The sequence below is a fragment of the Ursus americanus genome, chromosome 14 (assembly GCF_024610735.1).
Source record: "Ursus americanus isolate L20-20 chromosome 14, mUrsAme1.1.p, whole genome shotgun sequence".
NCBI lineage: Eukaryota > Metazoa > Chordata > Mammalia > Carnivora > Ursidae > Ursus > Ursus americanus.
Genome location: NC_142140.1, coordinates 51,504,369 through 51,521,096, shown reverse-complemented (window position 1 = coordinate 51,521,096; position 16,728 = coordinate 51,504,369). Strand labels below are relative to the sequence as shown.

Here is a 16,728-nt window from a genome sequence, read left to right as displayed (position 1 = left end):
GATGGGGATGTGGATACGTGTTCAGGAGGCACCACCAGGTGGGTCCAATACTAGGGCCCACGCAGGAGCACAGCCTGGCCCTGGCCACCCCCCGAGTCTGGCTAGCGTGTGGTGGTCTCCATCACCAGAGAACTACAGAGGTTTACAGGGGTATATTCAACAATCAGGCACCGTGTGGGACCGCACGAGGACCAGGGCAACTGCCGTGGGTCTCCCTGGCCAGCCAGGACCATGCCCACTTTTGGGGCAGGATGTGCGTGTTTTCAGGAGACCCCATGGACTACAGGCCAGAGACATCATCCCTAAGGTGCACTACTGGCCAGTCTTTTCCCTGCCAGCAGAAGAATGGGTATAAGCAAATTTGGTGGGCACTTCCTAAGATGGGACCCTACACAGGGCAGCAGACGCCCCTGGGGTGCAACCCCCAGACTACCCTGCCTGGCTTGGCTGCACTTCCCTTCTGGAGGGAAACTTTTTTTTTTAAGATTTTATTTATTTATTTGAGAGAGAGAGCAAGAGAGAGCACAAGCAGGGGGAAGGGCAGAGGGGGAAACAGACTCCCTGCCTCGCAGGGAGCCTGACATGGGGCTCAATCCCAGGACTCTGAGATCATGACCTGAGCTTAGGCAGATCCTTAACCGACTGAGCCACCCAGGTGCCCTGGAGGGAAACTTGAAAAAGTTTCTGAGAGGTGCATCCAGTGATTGGGCCCCATGCAGGATGGCAACTAGCCTGGGGTTCCCTCCTTGGGCCGCTCTGGTCCATCTCTTTATGGGGAGACTTAGAGAAAATTCCAAGAGGCACATCCAGCACCCAGGCCCCATCTGGGACCTTATCTAGGCCCTGGTGCCCTCCCCAGGGGTTCCTAGCTGCCCAGGCTCATGCCTGCCACGCCAAGAGGGACTTACAGATTTTTTTCTGGAGGTGCATCTGACGCTCGGGGTGCAGGCATCCCAAGGTCAGCCTGGGATGCCCTCCCGGCCTCCATGCACCTTTAAGGGACCTGCATAAGGCTGTCCTGACTGGAGGAGAAGTCACTTTCAAGTCTAAATCACCAGTTTCATCCCAAAGGGTCCTTCCTCCATAACTGACCCCAGAGCACACCAGGGCATGCCAGGCTCTCTGCCTGTCTCCTGGGAGCCCAGCAGCTCTAGCCCACCTGTCCAAGGCCTCACTTTGGAACCTGGCTCCTGTTCCACCCCCTTCACCAGGACCTCCTAGACTACCTTGCCCTCAGGGCCTGGCTCCCCCAAGGCCGGGTCTAGAAGGCCCCGGGATACGTCTGGTTCGCTGGGCCTATATCCCATGCAGGCCCACCCTCGGTAGCTTCTAGAGACAGCTGTGCCACAGCCTGAGTGGCCAAAGGAATGAAGGAGTGGAAGACAGTGGTGGACGAGGAGGGGTGTGGATGGTGTAGTCTGTGTGACTCCCTGCAAGGCCTCAGGTCAAGAGTCAGCGTTTGCTGACCTTTCTGGACCACAAATGAAATCCCCCTCCAAAAACAAAAAACAAAACCCCACTCAGTCACACCTTGACCTGTCTCGGTAGTGGCATTTTAATGGCTTTTGTCGGTGGCGGCAGCAGCAGGAGGAGGAGGGGGAGAGTTTGCCTGCCCCCGGCATGGCTAGCCATGTTCTTTCCACTGGACCAAGGCCAGGAAGGTGCGGATTTCCATGGGCTGCAGCGTGATGGCAGCAGGGTCCAGTCGAGGGGGAGAGGGCTGGGCTGTGGGGCCTGGGGAGGTGCAAGGGAGAAGTGAGGGGTGCAAATTTCCTCTGCCTTACCCCCTCCTTGTGCTCCTTCCCCTCAGCTTCCACACAGCCATATACCCTCAAATCTGTCCCTGGGGCCTTATTCCCAGACCCATTTTAAACTGTCTCCCAGGCCCTGAATACCATCCCCAGGTCCCCAAATCTGTCCCCAGTGTCTGGTCATCTCCCTCATACCCTCGAACCCTACTCTAAAGACCATCATGCCAACCCCAGGGGTGATGGGCACACTCCTCTCCCCAGAACTAGATACACTTGGAATCCCATCTCAACCCTCAAGACCCAGCGCTAGTTTGCTTAGACCCACTGAAGACCCTTAAACCCCTAACCTGGATCTGAACACTGTCCCAGACACTAGAGCTCTATCCCGGTCCTGGCCAACATTCCCACACCTCCCGCACAACCCCCAGCTCCCGGGGCAGGCCCCCACCCGTGTCTGGTGTCCACTTGAGCCTGGAGGCGCTGGCCCGGAGCTGGTTGGCCGCCAGCGTGGTCTCCTGCAGGTACGTGATGGTGAAGGTGGAGAACAGGTCCTGTAGGCAGTGGATGGGCCCGGCTGAGTGGGGACAAAGCAGGGTTTCCCCTCTCCCCTCTCTCTCTGTCTCTGCCTTGTCTCCTTCCCACTTCTGCCCTCCTCACCCTCAAATCCAGGGTCACCGGGGAGCTCAGATTGCCAGAGCCCTCCCCTACAGCAAACTGGTGCTCCAAGCGCAGCAGCAGCGTTGTCCTGTCCCAGCGGGCCAGCGTGAGCAGATGTACGGAGGGAGGGAGCTCCCGGCGGAGCCCGGAGAACTGCAGAAAGGGGGTGGGGCCGAGGCGCGGTTAGGAGGCGGGGCTCTGACACAAGGGGCGTGGTTTAGCCGCGGAGGGAAGAGGATCGGCTGGAAAGGGGAGGGCTAAGCCAATGAGAGGATGCGACAGACCCAGGGAAGGACGGTACCAGGCTAGGGGCGGGTCCGAGCCCGAAAGGGGCAGAACAGATCTGGCTTGAGACCCACTGAGATACGGTGGGGGAAGCTCAGGGGGGCGGGACCCAGCGTGGGGAAGTGAACGGGGCAACGTGGTGGGGCCCAGTGAGCCCGCGGGAGGGAGAGGGGGGCTGAGGCTGCACCAAGACCCAGTCGTAGAGGGATGGGACTCAGCAAAAGGCGGGACTGCCGGGCGACGGAGCGAGTTGAGGTGGTGGGACTAGCTTATGGCCTCCCCAGGACGAGTTAGGGGCGGGCAAAGTGGGTCCCCCCCTAAGGCCAGGAAAACCCTCCGCGGTTCACTGGGGTCCTCTCTATCTGGCGGCCCCACCCCGCTCACCTGCTTGCGCGGGGTCACTCCCGGGTGGTAGGGGGCGCCGCCACCGGGGGCCAGCACCACCTGCGGGGCCAGCAACTCCTTCTCTGCCTGCAACCGGTGTCCGGTGGCCGCGGTCTGAGCCTTGTCCAGTAGCACGAGGTGGCGCCCTCGCACCCACACCCCTGACCCCTCCTCCAGCAGCGGCTCCCCTACTCCACGTCCATCATCTTTCAGAAGCCTTCGATGCACCTGTGGGGAATGGCCAGGAGAGGGTGAGGAGTCCCTCTGGCCGATTTCTGGGCCAGAAATTTGGGTAAGGGCTTGTGGAAATTTCATGAGAAATTAAAGAGTGAGAAGAATGGATGTGGAGAAAGTTCTAGCAGGGGACTGCCAGCAGAAGTGGGGATCCAACCTAGCAAGGGACTAGGACAGAGGGAGGTAAGGATCTAACGGGATAGGGCAAGTCAGGGCCTGGAGGAGACGAGGAGTTGGCAGGGACTGGACAAAAAGCTTGGAGTAAACTTTTCACATAGGAATGGAGGTCTCAGCTTACTGGGGACTACACACGGAGGGGTGCACCCAGCAGAGAACAGAGCAGAAACTGGCTTTCAAGGTCCAGTAGGGGGCCAGGCTGGGAACTGGCTGAGACAGGGCTCTGGCCACTCACCATGAGCTCTACAGAGCCATCCTTCAGGCTGCTGCCCCCCTGGGAGCGGTCAGTCAGCACGGTCAGCTGCAGTTTGCCATCCTGGGGGGGGGGGGGCGAGGGGAGAGTGAGGGGCCCCATCGCCAGCCAGCCATGGCCCCCAGGCAGGCACCACAGGGGATGGGACCACCAAGGACAGCTGAGAGATGCTAAGAATGAGGGTGACCCCCCACTCTGTGGAGGGGTGCTAAGAAATGGGGAGCAGGATGGTGGTTACCCTGATGTAAATGCGGCTGTTGACTGGATAGTAGTTTCCTGCCACTGGCTCAGTCTGGTTCAGCTTCCAAGTGGGTCGATAATCCCGCCTGGGGAGGGGGAGGGTTTGGTCAAGCCTGGGGTCCAGCTCCCCTTCCCCAGTCTATCCATTCCTCACTCCCCCTTCATCCCCTCCCTCCCACACTCAGAGGACCAGCAGATGCCGCCACAAGCCTGGGCCCCCACACACCACGGACCACCCTTTGCTGCCCCCAGTCACCCCACCTCCTCTCCAGGATCTCCCGGCCATTGCTGTCTGTGTAGAAGAGTCCCTTTGTCTCCAGCACAGTGTCAAAGCGACTGATGATCTCCTTCCCCCAGCCGTCACTGGACCCGAGGGGATGGCAAGATGATGAGCTTCACTTATCCCACTCTGCCCTTGCCCCCACCCCCCAAGTCCCAGGGGGTGCCACTCACCCCACAGGTATTGGTCCCACTGTCCACTCCAGCTCCAGGTGCCGCTGTCCTGGGTACAGGCGAACCACCTGGGAACACCAGGCTGAGAAGTTCTGGTGCACCTCCTGCACCAGGGGCGTCTGCGGGCACATGGGGGTGGGGGGGCAAGTCTAAGCCTGCGCACAGGCGAGCCCTGCGGAAACCCACCCCTGCTATAGACCTCACAAAGGCCTACAGCCAGGTCAGCCCCACTCATAGCATGGGAACCTCCCCCCACCTGCCTAGGTGTGATGCCCACACTTCCTATGTCAGATGTTACCACATAATTCTTGAGTGTAGCATGTATGCTTGCTTCCCACCATTACCCCATCTTCCTTCCTTCGAACAGGATTCTAGCTTGGCAAGTGGCTACCTGGAATAAAGACTATATTGTCCAATCTTCCCTGAGGCTACCAGTAGCTGTGTGACCAGAAAATGGTCAAAGAGGTATACACAATGTTCCTTGCTTCTTTCCCTCTCCCAGTGGCTCAAATGCAAATATGACGGCTGGAGCTTGAGCAGCCATCTTGGGCCATGAGCTAGAAGCTGACTATTGAGGAAGGCAGAACAGTGAGACAGAAGAGGCCTGGATGACTCTGAAGTCACTCGGCCTGCCCTGGATGGCCCAGCAGACTTTCTGTTAGATGCAAAGAAACGTCTGTGTTGTTCTAGGCACCATTAATTTTGGCAACTCTTACTGCAGGCAAAACTATATCCTAATGCAGTGACCCACATATGCAGAAGTTCACCTCAAGGGGAATCATGTCAAATGTGAATCTTGCCATTACCTGCCTCACCCCTACCCTAAGAAGAAATGTCAATGAGAGGCCCCGAAAATGTCAATGAGAGGCCCCTGTTCTCAGCCAGATGCACCCTCAGATATCCATCCTAAGTGAGAATCGCCCAAGCCCAATCCAAGTGTGAACTCTCAGATACAACCCCCTCCTACCACAGATCCTTGGTGAACTCTCCAAGCAGCTACACCTGGTTCTCCCCATTCATGAGCCAAGTGGGAACACCCCACCCCCAGTTTCAAAAGCTAAGTAGAATCCTGACACCCACAGCAGATGTGAAGGCCTTCATACTTGCTCCCAAGGAATGACTGTTACTCAACCAGCCGTGAATATCAGCCCTGTGGGAAGATTCTCAATATTCCCCTCAGGTCTTAGCCCCCTTATCTGATAGAGATATAATCCCCACCCCACCCCCGCCCCCACCCACACATGGCTCACCAACCCTCCCAGGCTCCACGCCTCCCCCAACCCACTCATCATTCAAGGCCCCAGACCTTCACCACGCGTGTTTGAGCCCAGTGGCTCACGATCAATGGTTCCTGGCGGTCGGGTCTGAAGATGTAGGCACCCGAGGCCTGGGTGCTTAGGTTGTTGCCTACACTGGCGTTGTACCTGGGGCCAGGGCAGGAGATAGTCCTGTAAGTGACCCCAGGTCTACTTACATCCCCTCCCTGGCCTGGTGGTCCCCCCTCACCAGTAGAAGGCTTGGCGAACAGGCAGCAGGAGGTTTTGGTCCAGGTTCTCCAACTCCACCAAGAGTCCCGTGTCAGGGTCAAACCTAGCCCGGAGGTACTGGGTAGAAAAGGGCAGACAGACGTTAATAACCATCATCTCAGCCAAGGGCAGCTTCATTCTTCCTGGGGCTCAGGAGAAAACCCAGGAGCTACCCTCCCCTCTTCTCTCTCTCTCCTCACACCTGGCCCTATTAACAAATCCTTACACCTCTACCTTCCACCTTCTCCTCAATCTGACCACTTCTCACCATTTCCACGGCCTTCTGGGACTAGTGCAGCCAACCGCTTACAGACTCGCTCCCCCAGTCGGTTCTCCCCGCGGCCACCAGGGGGCGCCAGTGACACCCTAAGTACCATCCTAGCCAGTCGTCTTGGACCCAGGGTTGACTCGCACATTTGACAAAAGAATCATAGCTGTTGCCCAGGAGATTTTAGGGGCCAATGGAAATATGTAAATTTTTAATTTCTTTTAGAATCAGAAGAAAACTTAAATGTAATAATAATGAATTTATTATACTCATCTTTTACAACCACCTGCTCATGAAATACAATTAAAAAAAATTTTTTTTTTCTAATGGAAAAAGGGACCCACAAAGGCAAAAGTGCTAGGGCCCATTACAGGCTTAATGCAGCCCTGTTCCTGACATGGCTCCTTAGAAGTAAAAGCCAAAGTCTTTCCCTTTGGCCCTTTAAGTCATGCAGAGTCCAACCTGTCACCCAACACCAGCTCCTTTTGCCCCAGGGGGTTCCTGGAACACTCAGCACCCTCCTGCCTGAGGGCTCTTCCTTCTGCTGCTCCCTGCCTGCCTGGATCCTTCTTCCCCCACAGGGCCACGTGGCTCCCTCCCTTGAGTCTCTGACCTGCCTCATTTAATTTGCAAACTCCTACCACCGTCAGCCCTTACGTATCTGTCCAGTGTCACCCATGATTACACTGTGTCCTCATGGTCCCAGGAAAGGACACTGAGGGTCAAAGGGAGGTGGTCACTTACTGGAGGACACATAATGGGGGACTGGTGACTAGACCATGAACCCAAGACCCACTGATCCAGAGTCCATGCGGCTCACCATGACACCTCAAATTTGTCACGGGGGAAGGGAAGGGCATCTGAACGGAGTCTCACCTCATTTTGGATGGCCAAAACACGAGACCAGGACTTCTGGGATCTGGGGTGGCGGTTGTGGGCATGGGAGCTCCGGCCAGGCACCTGGGTTACCGAGTAGACGCTGAAGCCCAGGGCAGGCACTGAGGCTGAGAAAAGCAGCTCCGAAATGTCTGAGCTGGGAGCTATCACCACCTCGGGTAAGGGAAGAGGGAAACTGAGTCAAGAGGCTGTGAGTACACATACTGAGCTGTACATAAAGGGACAGGTCAAATTCCAGGACAGGAATGAGCCCCGGATGGGGAGAAGAAATACAGGTGTTGGCCAGGGAGGATGGGGTGTCAAATTCCGAATTAAAGATTACAGAGAAAATTCATAAAATGGGGGGAAAAAAACCACTTAGGGGCTGCAGAGACTGTGGGAGAAGGGGAAGTGAGGGAGTAAGTGGGGAAGGAAATCCTTGAAGCAGAGAAATGAGGGAAAGGCAGGTTCTGGGGCAGGGAGGGGGAGGAAGAGATTCATAGGTAGAGGCCTTCTAGAATGAGGGAAATAAAGTAAAAAAAAAATAAAAAATAAAAAAATAAAATTTGGGGTGCCTGGCTGGATCAGTCGGTAGAGCCTGCCACTCAGTCTCAGTGTTGTAAGTTGGAGCCCCACATTGGATGTGGAGATTACTTAAAAAAAATAAAATCTCAAAAAATAAAATATTTTTTAAAAATTCATGATGAGGCATTAAAAAGGAGAGATTGCCCAAGAGGCGGGGCAGGGGGGTGAGGGGAGTAGGGGGAGCGGATGTTTCCAAGGGGTTATGATGTTAAGGGGTGGAAAAAGAAAAAGAAAGTACTAGGAACAAGGTATTGATGAGGGGAGAGATATTCATGAAAGAGTTACCCGAGAGAGGGAGATATCCAAGGAGGGAGATGTGTCCATGGGGTGGGATGAGGTGGGGGAGATGAAATCCCCAGGAGGAGGTGTCCAAGGCAAGAGATAATCATGGGGGGTGGTACTCATAGGAGAAATATTTGTCGAAAGGGCTTACATCGCTGGGCACAATTGTGTCATTCGGGTCCCTCACGTCGAAAATGTGTTCGCTGACTGGCAGCCGCACCATCCAATCCACTTTCCGCCCCAAAGGGTTATAAATGGTCACCTGGAACTGGTGTGGGAGAGTCAGATCAGATCAGGCATGGGTCATAGCGGGCCTTCTTGAAACCCACCCACCAAGCGCGGCAACGTCCTTAGGTGATCCATGGGGTGCTTTGGTCTCTCCTACCCCAGCTTCACTGCCCCCCAAGTGATTGTGCCGCAGAACAATCCTCCCAACCAATTTCACAACCCACAGGTACCTCAAGAGCCCCTCTTCCCGAACCCCGCCTCCGCCGGGCCCCGCCCCCCCACCTGCCTCCCGGCCCCGCCCCTCCATCCGGAGCCCGGCTCACGCTCTTTGCCGTCTGGCTAAGTGGACAGACACTGATGTTGAGGTCGCGGCAGTACGTGAAGTCCCCCTTGGAGCCGCTGAGCCGCGCCAGCGCATTGCTCAGGAGAACCTGTGGGAGGGAGCGTAAAGGTCCATAGGTCAGCTCTGGAGGCCCACCTAAGTCTCCTCCGTGTCCCCTCCCGGACCCCGCCGCTTGCCTGTCCCCGCCCACGAGTGCTTACAGGCCCCGCCCCATTCCTGTCTCCGCCTCTCTCATCCCAGGCTCCGCCCCACACAGGCACTTCTAGACTCCACCCCACTCTTGACCACGCTTCCTCCGGTCTGAGCCCTTTCTATACCGGCCTCTCCCAGGCCCCGCCCCTTCCCTGGCCCGACCCGCGCACCTCGCAGGGCCCCCAGCCTGCTGCAAGCTGGCGCGCGTAGTCATTGGCCACGTGCTGCCGGGAGGTGCCGCTGACCGCGTCGTGGTGCTGGAGCACCGCCATCGCCTCATCTGCAGGCACACGGTGAACCCGGTGGGGTCTCTGCAGGACTCTCAGTCCAGACCCCAAGGAAACGGGAAAGGCCATGTGTGGGAGGGCAGGGTCCCCAGGGGGGGAAGGGACTCGATGGGGTGGCCGAGAGTCTGGTGTCCAGCTTCAGACACACTCCCGTCCCCTCATCATCTCAACACCTACTGAGGGGTGCACTGTCTCCTGAGCCATAGGGTCCCACGTTGGCCGCCGGACCCGCCAGTGCCTCCAGCTGGTTGCACACCTGGAGGACAGAGGGGGCTGTGTTGGGGCCCGGGCCCTGTGGGGACCCCTGGGCGCCCCCTTGAGCCTAGCGCCCACTCACCTGCAGAAAGTTGTAGCTGAGGCGCTCGTAGCGTTTGAGGGCCGGCCGACTGGAAAAGTAGCCAGTCCAGAACTTGTGGGGGCCGTCGGCGTAGGGAAAGAAGTCATCCTGTTTTACAGACCTGCAGCGGCAGAGGCATTGAGGGCAGGGTCACGACCCAAAGGGCAGGCCAGCCCCCCCCAAGCTCCCATTTCCCCCCAAATACCAGGTGAGGTTGGCCTTGTTCAGCTCCCAGAGGTAACAGGCGGGAGTGGAGTAGAGAACATTGACGCGGCTCCCGTTGGCCTGCTGCTGGGGGGAGGTGTCCGTGTGTGAGCCCTCGGGAGTCCGCACCTTCCCAGGGGGCCCACAGGTGTGCACACACATCCTCACACACGTGTGCACCTTAATGCATGCGGTGGTTTCAGCTTCTCTTAGCACACATTTGCAGCGCAAGCCAACGGCCCAGTGTGTGAGACTGAGTTTTGGCAGCAGCTCGGTATTACCAGCATGGAAAGAATTCCACCCGTGAGAGAATAAACCTGAAATCTTTACTGAACTATTTTTTAATTCCAATTTTATGATTAAAAATTTTTTGTGGGGGTGCCTGGGTGGCTCAGTTGGTTAAGCATGGGACTCTTGATTTGAGCTCAGGTCATGATCTCAGGGTCATAAGATGGGCCCTGCCTGGGGCTCTGTGTTCAGCAAGGAGTCTGCTTGAGATTCTCTCTCCCTCTGTCCCTCCCCTGCTTGTCCCCCCTTTCTAAATAAATAAATAAAATCTTTAAAAAACTTTTTCTGTGGAAAAACTAAGTAGGACATAGGGCAGGAGGAATCATTTCTCAGCACTGTCAGGGTATCGCTCAATGACACCATTGTCAGAATGCATGGAGGTTCACTTTCAGCCAAGGGAAGGACAAGAAGGTGACCCCCTCTGTGAAGAAAAAGGTGTTTGTTCTGCTTGTGTTGTGAACCCAGTGCCTGGTACACAGTAGGTGCTCACTAAACACTTGAGTGAATGAAGGGAAGTGAATGGGACTACAGGCCTTTATGTGCATCCACGTGTCTACCCTGCACACACAATCACATACATAGTTACACACACACGCACAGAGGATTCACTCAGCAAACAATCAGGACTTCAGACACAATCTAGAAGCAGAGGCCAGCCCACTCTCCTGGAATCCACAGCCAAGTGGAGGACAGATATTGAAGATAGTTTGTTACAATCAGCCTGGTTGTGGCCTCACAGGTATTTGTGGGGACTGTGTGTACACAGAGGAAAAGGCAAGAGCTTCACCTGCGTTTGGTGAAGTCTTCCCGGAGGAGGAAACACTGCAGCTTGGGTGTTAAAGGAGAAGCCAAAGGTGTTCAGCCCCAAATAACAGCAATAAGCAACCACCGTAATGCTGATCATTTACCTGGCCCTGTTCTGTGACCTGTGTAAACGAACTCATGAAACCCTGACAGCCTCATCAGGTGGGAGGCACCATTATGCCCATTTTCTAGATAAGAAAACTAAGGCAGAGCGCTTAAGATTTCTCAGGGTCACAGAGCTACTAAGTGGCAAGCTACGGATCTGAAGTAAGGGACTCTATTTCCAATAGAATGGAGTGGGCAGAGAGGGGCAGGGGCAGGAGAAAACCTGTGGCGGTTCAGGACCATGTTATTTACAAAAGAAATGATCACGGTGTCCAGGGCTCCTCGGGGTAACGGGGAGGACTGGGAAATGTCTTTTGGAAGGCCCTTGGTGATGTTCCTGAGGGTGTTCGGGTAAAACAGTGGTGCCGGGAGCAAGTGGAAGGGTGAGGATGTGGAGACTGCCTGTAGACAGCCCTGAAGACAGAACTGATGGGAAGGACATTTCAGATGCGAGAGGCCCAAGGATGTCTGAGTCCTGATTCCCAGAACCTGTTAGGTTACGTGGCAATGGGAAATTAAGGCTGCAAATGGAGTTCAGGTTGCTGTTCGGCTGACCTTAAAATAGATTATCCTGGATGATCTGTAGGGCCCAATGTCATCACATGTCTTCAAATGTGGAAGAGGGAGGGGGCGCCTGGGTGGCTCAGTCGGTGAAGCATCTGACCCTTGATTTCGGCTCAGGTCATGATCTCAGCGGCTTGAGATCGAGCCTCACATCTGGCTCCAGGCTTAGTGTGGAGTCTGCTTGAGATTCTCTCTCTCCCTCTCCCTCTGCCCCTCCCCACCCCCCGTGCTAGCATGCACACTCTCTCTCTCTCCAAATAAATAAATAAAATTTTTTTTAAAAAGCGGAAGAGGAAAGAGGGAGTGAGAGTAAGAAAGAGATGTGATGACAGATGCAGGGGCAGAGAGCTGCTGCGTGGCTGGCTTGCAAGATGGGGGGCTATGACTCAAGGAATGCGGGGGGGCCTCTAGAAGTTGGACAAGGCGAGGACACTTTCCCCAAGAGCTTCCAGAAGGAACCCAGCCCCAGTGACATCTTGACTTTTAACCCAGTGAGAACTGTGTCTGACTTCTGGCCTACAAAACTGTAAGGTAATGTATTTCCGTTGTTTTCAGCCACTACGTTTGTTGGTCATTTGTTATAGAAGCCATAGAAAACTAAGAAAGCACCCACTGCGACACATGTGACCCAAGGGCCAGGGATCCCAGCACACTCACGCCCACAAGCTGGCACTCTTACCTGGGCGTTGACCAGCTGGATGAGCCGGTCGAGGTTCTTGAACCACATGTTGGCATTCTCATACTGGAAGTCTGAGCCCATGGTCATTATGGTGTGGTTGGTGCGGTAGTACCGGCCCTACAGGTGGAATGGAGAGTTCCTCAGGCCAGGGTGTGCTGGACCAGCCCTGTGTACGGCTGTGTCGTGGTGTATACGTGGTCAAGACCGGGGGTGCGCGGCACCTGGCTGGCTCAGCTGGGTAAGCATCGAACTCTTGGTTTTGCCTCAGGTCATGATCTCAGGGTTCTGGGATCAAGCCCCATGTCGGGCTCCATGCTCAGCTGGGAGTCTGCTTAAGGATTCTCTCTCTTCCTCCCCCCTCCGTCTGCTCACTCAAGCTCTCTCTAAAATAAACAAATAAATATGGGGCACCTGGGTGGCTTAGTCGGTTAAGCATCCGCCTTCAGCTCAGGTCATGATCCCAGGGTCCTGGGATCGAGCCCCGCAGTGGGCTCCCTGCTCACCGGGGAGTCTGCTTCTCCCTCTCCCTCCGCCCCTCCACCCCTGCTCGTGTCACTCACTCTCTCTCTCTCCCTCTCAAATAAAATCTTTACAAAAATAATAATAAAATAAATAAATAGATCTTTAAAAAAACAAGTGTGGGTGCACATAGAAGAGTGGAGGAGGGAGTGGAAGTGGGTCATGTGGGAGCATAGGGACACGTGTGAAAACAGCCTCACGCTGTGGCGTACTCCTCTTGGGCCCCGAGGAGGGCACTGGGGCACTGCTCCGTGCTGTCTCATGCCCTTGGTGAGCATGTGGGCCGGCAAAGGTTGTCTGCAGTCTTCGAATCAGAAATGCACACAAATCAGGGCAGGGAGCATGGATGGCGAATGGAACGTTACCTTCGTCCGAGGGTGATGAGGAGGTGTTAGGAACGCCCGCGCCGTGGAAAGGGCCCAGTGCATTATGAACACGAGTCTCAGGGGCTCTGCGCAGTAGGGTTACCTGGGCAGTGGCCAACTGCAGGAAGTAATCGACCAGCTCCTTGGCATTGTACTCGGGGCTGCGCGGGTCCTCCACAAAGGGCTTGTCAGCACACAGCGTGTCCCAGCACAGTTTGTCCGGTGGGTTGTAATTATTGGGGAGCACACCTGCATGCCACACCAGGCTCAGCGCCCCAGACGTGCCCTGGGGTCAAAGCCTGCCACGCCCCACCCAGGAGGGACCTCAGAATTTGCAGGGCCCAGTGCAAAGTGCAAATGCTGGGTCTTGTTTGTAAATAATTAAGAGTTTCAGGACAATGACAACAGAAAATAAAAGCAAACGGAGGGCCCTCTGAGTGTGGTCCCAGGTCTCATGCCCCTGGGGCCAGCCCTGCCCCCACCGCACCCCCTTACTGGTAAAGAGATCGGCCACTGGGGGCTCCAGGCTGGCGCTGGCCCGCCAAACCTGTTCCATCTGTTGCTTCTCCTTCCGCACACTCTTATCTTGATAATCCAGCCGCCCGAAGAAGAAGCCATCAAAGCCCATCTGGAGGTGGGGAGGGATGAGGACCGGGATCAGAGGGCAGGAGAGGGCAGGAAGAGTAGGTGTCCAGCCCTCTCCCCACCAAATGCCAGTCCCTTGGCGTGGGAGGGATGGGTCAGAGCACAGTTAGAAAAAGCACATCTGGAACCAGGAAGGGCTCCGGCTCATTCTGAAGCTTGGGGAAGGGTCCGGTGACACTGCGGGAGGGCTGGGAGGGGCGGGTGCAACGCTGGAACAGACCTCCACCTTCCCCAGCTCAGAAAGGGGCCTGACTCAAGGCTTTCCCCCTTAAGCAGCCTGAGAATGGAAGGAATCAGAGAATGGAAAGGGGACGCCGTCATGGCAAAGATTGTGAAGCCAGATGAAGAATAGGGCAGGCCTCCACCTGCCACCTGGCTTTGGAGAAGAACTGGGATCAGAGCAAACAGGGTGGGGCCAGAGCTCCAATGAGGGGCACGGGTGGGGCCTGGGAGGCACCAGCAATGGGATTCACACCTCACCCAAAGGGCAGGGCCTTCAAGAGGCCAGAGGGCCAGGGGACAGGGCCTCATCCAGGTGAGCTTGCAGGGAAGGGTGGGGCTTGAGTGGCCAAGGGAGGAGTCAGAGCTAGGAGTGAGGTTGGGAAATCACCTGTGCGAACAGCGAGGCCTGCTCCCGAGAGTGACCAAAGGGGTCAATGTGCCAGGCCACACGGGGGCGTCCATCTTTGCCAAACGTGTTTTCTAGAAAGCGCAACCCAAGTGTCATCTGGTCTATGATGGCTCCGTAGTGGGTGGCTGCCTCATCATTCATCACCCAGCCACCGTTGGCAAACTCCAGGCGTCCTGTGCCGGGAAGGGCAAAGTCTGAGTCAACTGTCAGGGCCAGGACTGGGGCCAGGGGTGGCAATGCAGGGGATAAGAAGGCCTGCCTGCAAACTTAGGCCTGGAGGGAGAAGAGGGGTCCCTCCCAGGCCAGTGTAGCCAGATACGGAACAGAGGGCCCCCTGCCTGGCAGGCTTCCCTGAGGATCCCTTGGAGGTGGGACCCTGCAGGATGCATAGGAGTTCTACAAATAAAGGGAAATTCCAGGCAGGCGGCGCTACATGGACATATGGGCCGCACAGGACATGATAAAATCTCAGAAGCTGGAGGATCAGAAACAGAGCTGAGCTGGGCTTCCTCTTTTCACTTCCTTCGGGCAGGCTCACCCTGGCGCACCAGGTCCCGCACAACTTCCTGTGTTGCATTTGTCTGCTGGTGCCACCAACGGGAGAAGAAGGCAATCTCCACATAGATGAACCGGCGGGTCGGCTCCACCAGCAGGGAAGAGATGACAGAGTCTAGGATGTACTGCACGCCCGCGTGCTGGACGTCATTCTGGACTGTGGGCACAGGGGTCAGGCAGTTAGGGACAGATGAGCCAAGGGCGGACATTCTTAGACACAGGAGCCCAAGCTGGGCAATGTCCCCCCTCCCAATGTCCAGGACCCAGAAAGGATCTGAAGGGCTCAAAGGGACCACGGGAGCCCCAGGGGGAAGTCCCCACGCTCTACTCACTGCCATAAAAGTACTGGTCCACAGTCTTGAGCCAGCCCACGTCGTCATGTGTGTGGGCCACCAGGTGCACGTTGAGCATGCCTGGATGTACCACAGGGCACGTCTGCACAGGGACCCCAAATACACACATCCTGTCAGTTACCCCGAGGTTAAGAAGCAGGTTGGGGTGCGGGGTGGGGCTGGGGGCACAAGATAAATCTTGATCTAGAGGTGAGTGACTCAGAGAAATGGGGCCAGGCCCTTCCAGGGAGGACACCCGCAGAGTTGGGCATACAGATACAACTCCCTCTTGACGCAACCCCGCAGGGCAGCTCTCATTCACACCCTGGGGAAATAGTAATAGTAATAGTAGTAGCAAATGTTTATTAGGCATTTGTAAATAGCAAGCAGCCACCCTGGCGGGTGGGGGGCAATAGTATCTCATTTTCAGATGAGAGCACTGAGGATCAGAGTGCTTAAGTGACTTGCCCCAAGTCATACAGCCAGGAAGTCAGGGAGCCAGACTGGAACTCCAGGCAGGCTGACTCCAGAGTCTCAGCTCTGAAGCAATCCCCCCGGCCCCACATACACACATACGTCCAATCACACAGTTAAGTGCATGCGAAGTCCAGCCAAGCCGACCCACAGAAGGAAGGAGGCAGGTACAGAGAGCCCTATTCTCAGACTCACACCGCCAGACCTTTCAATGACGCAAGCATGCCTTCAGACCACACTGTCATATTAACAACCATTTCTAGGCACCCACAGAACAAACCCACCCACACCTCCGGACCCTACTCAGGGCTTCGCTTCAGCTTGTGTACATTTCCGCTCCCGGGCCGCGCTCACCTCGTATCCCGCGGCCCGAACGCCGGGCGCCGCCACCAACAACAAAAAGAGGAAAGAGAGAGGCGGGAGCGGTGGCTGCAGCGCGCGGGAGCTCGTCCTGGGCCCTACCGCGCCCCGGCCGCCACCGCCAGCGCGGACCCCTACAGGCCGCGCGTCGGCGCCCATGGCTCTGCAGCCGCCGCCGCCGCAGCCGCCTCCAGGGGCTTCCCGGGCCCGGCCAAGGCAGGGCAAACGCCCCGCCCCCAGAACCCGACCTAGCCAATGGTTGCTGGCGGGGGCGGGGCTAGGGTGCTGCCGGGCAAGTCACGGGACTGAGGCTTCAGCTCTGGCTGCCCCTGGGGACACGAGGAGTGTAGGAAGGCTTCGGGAGTGTCCCACCTTCGGGTGCTGGTTTTGCAGGGGGAGCCTTTAGTGTCTCACCGCCTCCGAGTGGCCTCAGAGTGTCCCTTTGTCCCCGTGGACGCAGAGGCTTCAGATTTTCCTCTGCGTGTAGTTTGCTTAGGAAGTGGGAGTGTGTGCGTGGGACCCTGGGATGTCCCATTGATCTTCAGGGCTAGGGTCTTGGAGGGACCTAGCTTGGCTAGGAGCAGGGGTTGATGGTGGTCCCGTTCTGTCCTATGAGGATTATGCATAGAGGAACTGCCCTTGGGGTACTGAGGATGGGAGGTATCCAGCCTGATTGGAAGAAATACCCATGGGACTCAGGTGAGGAGTGACAGGTGGAGGAGGACTCAGTCTTTCATGCTTTTCCTAATCCCTATTAGTCCATCCAGCTCACTGGCATTACCCGATTTGTCTGATAAGAAAATGAAAACCCACATTCCTTAGGTCAGCAGAGCCTATCTGCTGAG

At 56.3% G+C, this 16,728-nt stretch overlaps 1 protein-coding gene across 2 annotated transcripts; it reads right to left on the bottom strand.

Annotated features, from left to right (window-relative positions):
• Nucleotides 1-1,531: 1,531 nt before the first annotated feature.
• On the bottom strand, nucleotides 1,532-16,098 carry MAN2B1 (mannosidase alpha class 2B member 1). 2 transcript variants are annotated; one of them, XM_045774566.2, is made up of 24 exons: nucleotides 15,878-16,098; nucleotides 15,050-15,152; nucleotides 14,701-14,874; nucleotides 14,142-14,335; nucleotides 13,382-13,514; nucleotides 12,990-13,135; nucleotides 12,003-12,119; nucleotides 9,564-9,649; nucleotides 9,359-9,479; nucleotides 9,199-9,277; nucleotides 8,905-9,014; nucleotides 8,523-8,630; nucleotides 8,123-8,239; nucleotides 7,105-7,278; nucleotides 5,941-6,038; nucleotides 5,741-5,858; nucleotides 4,435-4,553; nucleotides 4,243-4,344; nucleotides 3,980-4,067; nucleotides 3,724-3,804; nucleotides 3,078-3,305; nucleotides 2,409-2,561; nucleotides 2,200-2,302; nucleotides 1,532-1,734 (listed from the first exon to the last, which is right to left on the bottom strand). In XM_045774566.2, the coding sequence occupies exons 1-24, from the start codon at nucleotides 16,040-16,042 to the stop codon at nucleotides 1,625-1,627; spliced, it is 3,027 nt and encodes a 1,008-aa protein (XP_045630522.2). In that variant the 5' UTR covers nucleotides 16,043-16,098; the 3' UTR covers nucleotides 1,532-1,624. The 2 variants fall into 2 exon arrangements, with proteins under 2 accessions (XP_045630522.2, XP_045630523.2); XM_045774567.2 differs by having other exon boundaries at nucleotides 9,564-9,646; nucleotides 15,878-16,097.
• Nucleotides 16,099-16,728: the final 630 nt, after the last annotated feature.

Coding starts and splice junctions, on each gene's coding strand:
- MAN2B1 (XM_045774566.2), bottom strand. CDS start 16,042: ATGGGCGCCGACGCGCGGCCTGTAGGGGTCCGCGCTGGCGGTGGCGGC. Junction 5,859..5,940: donor GTTCGCCAAGCCTTCTACTG/GTGAGGGGGGAC, acceptor CCCTGGCCCCAG/GTACAACGCCAGTGTAGGCA. Junction 4,554..5,740: donor CTCAAACACGCGTGGTGAAG/GTCTGGGGCCTT, acceptor ATGTGCCCGCAG/ACGCCCCTGGTGCAGGAGGT.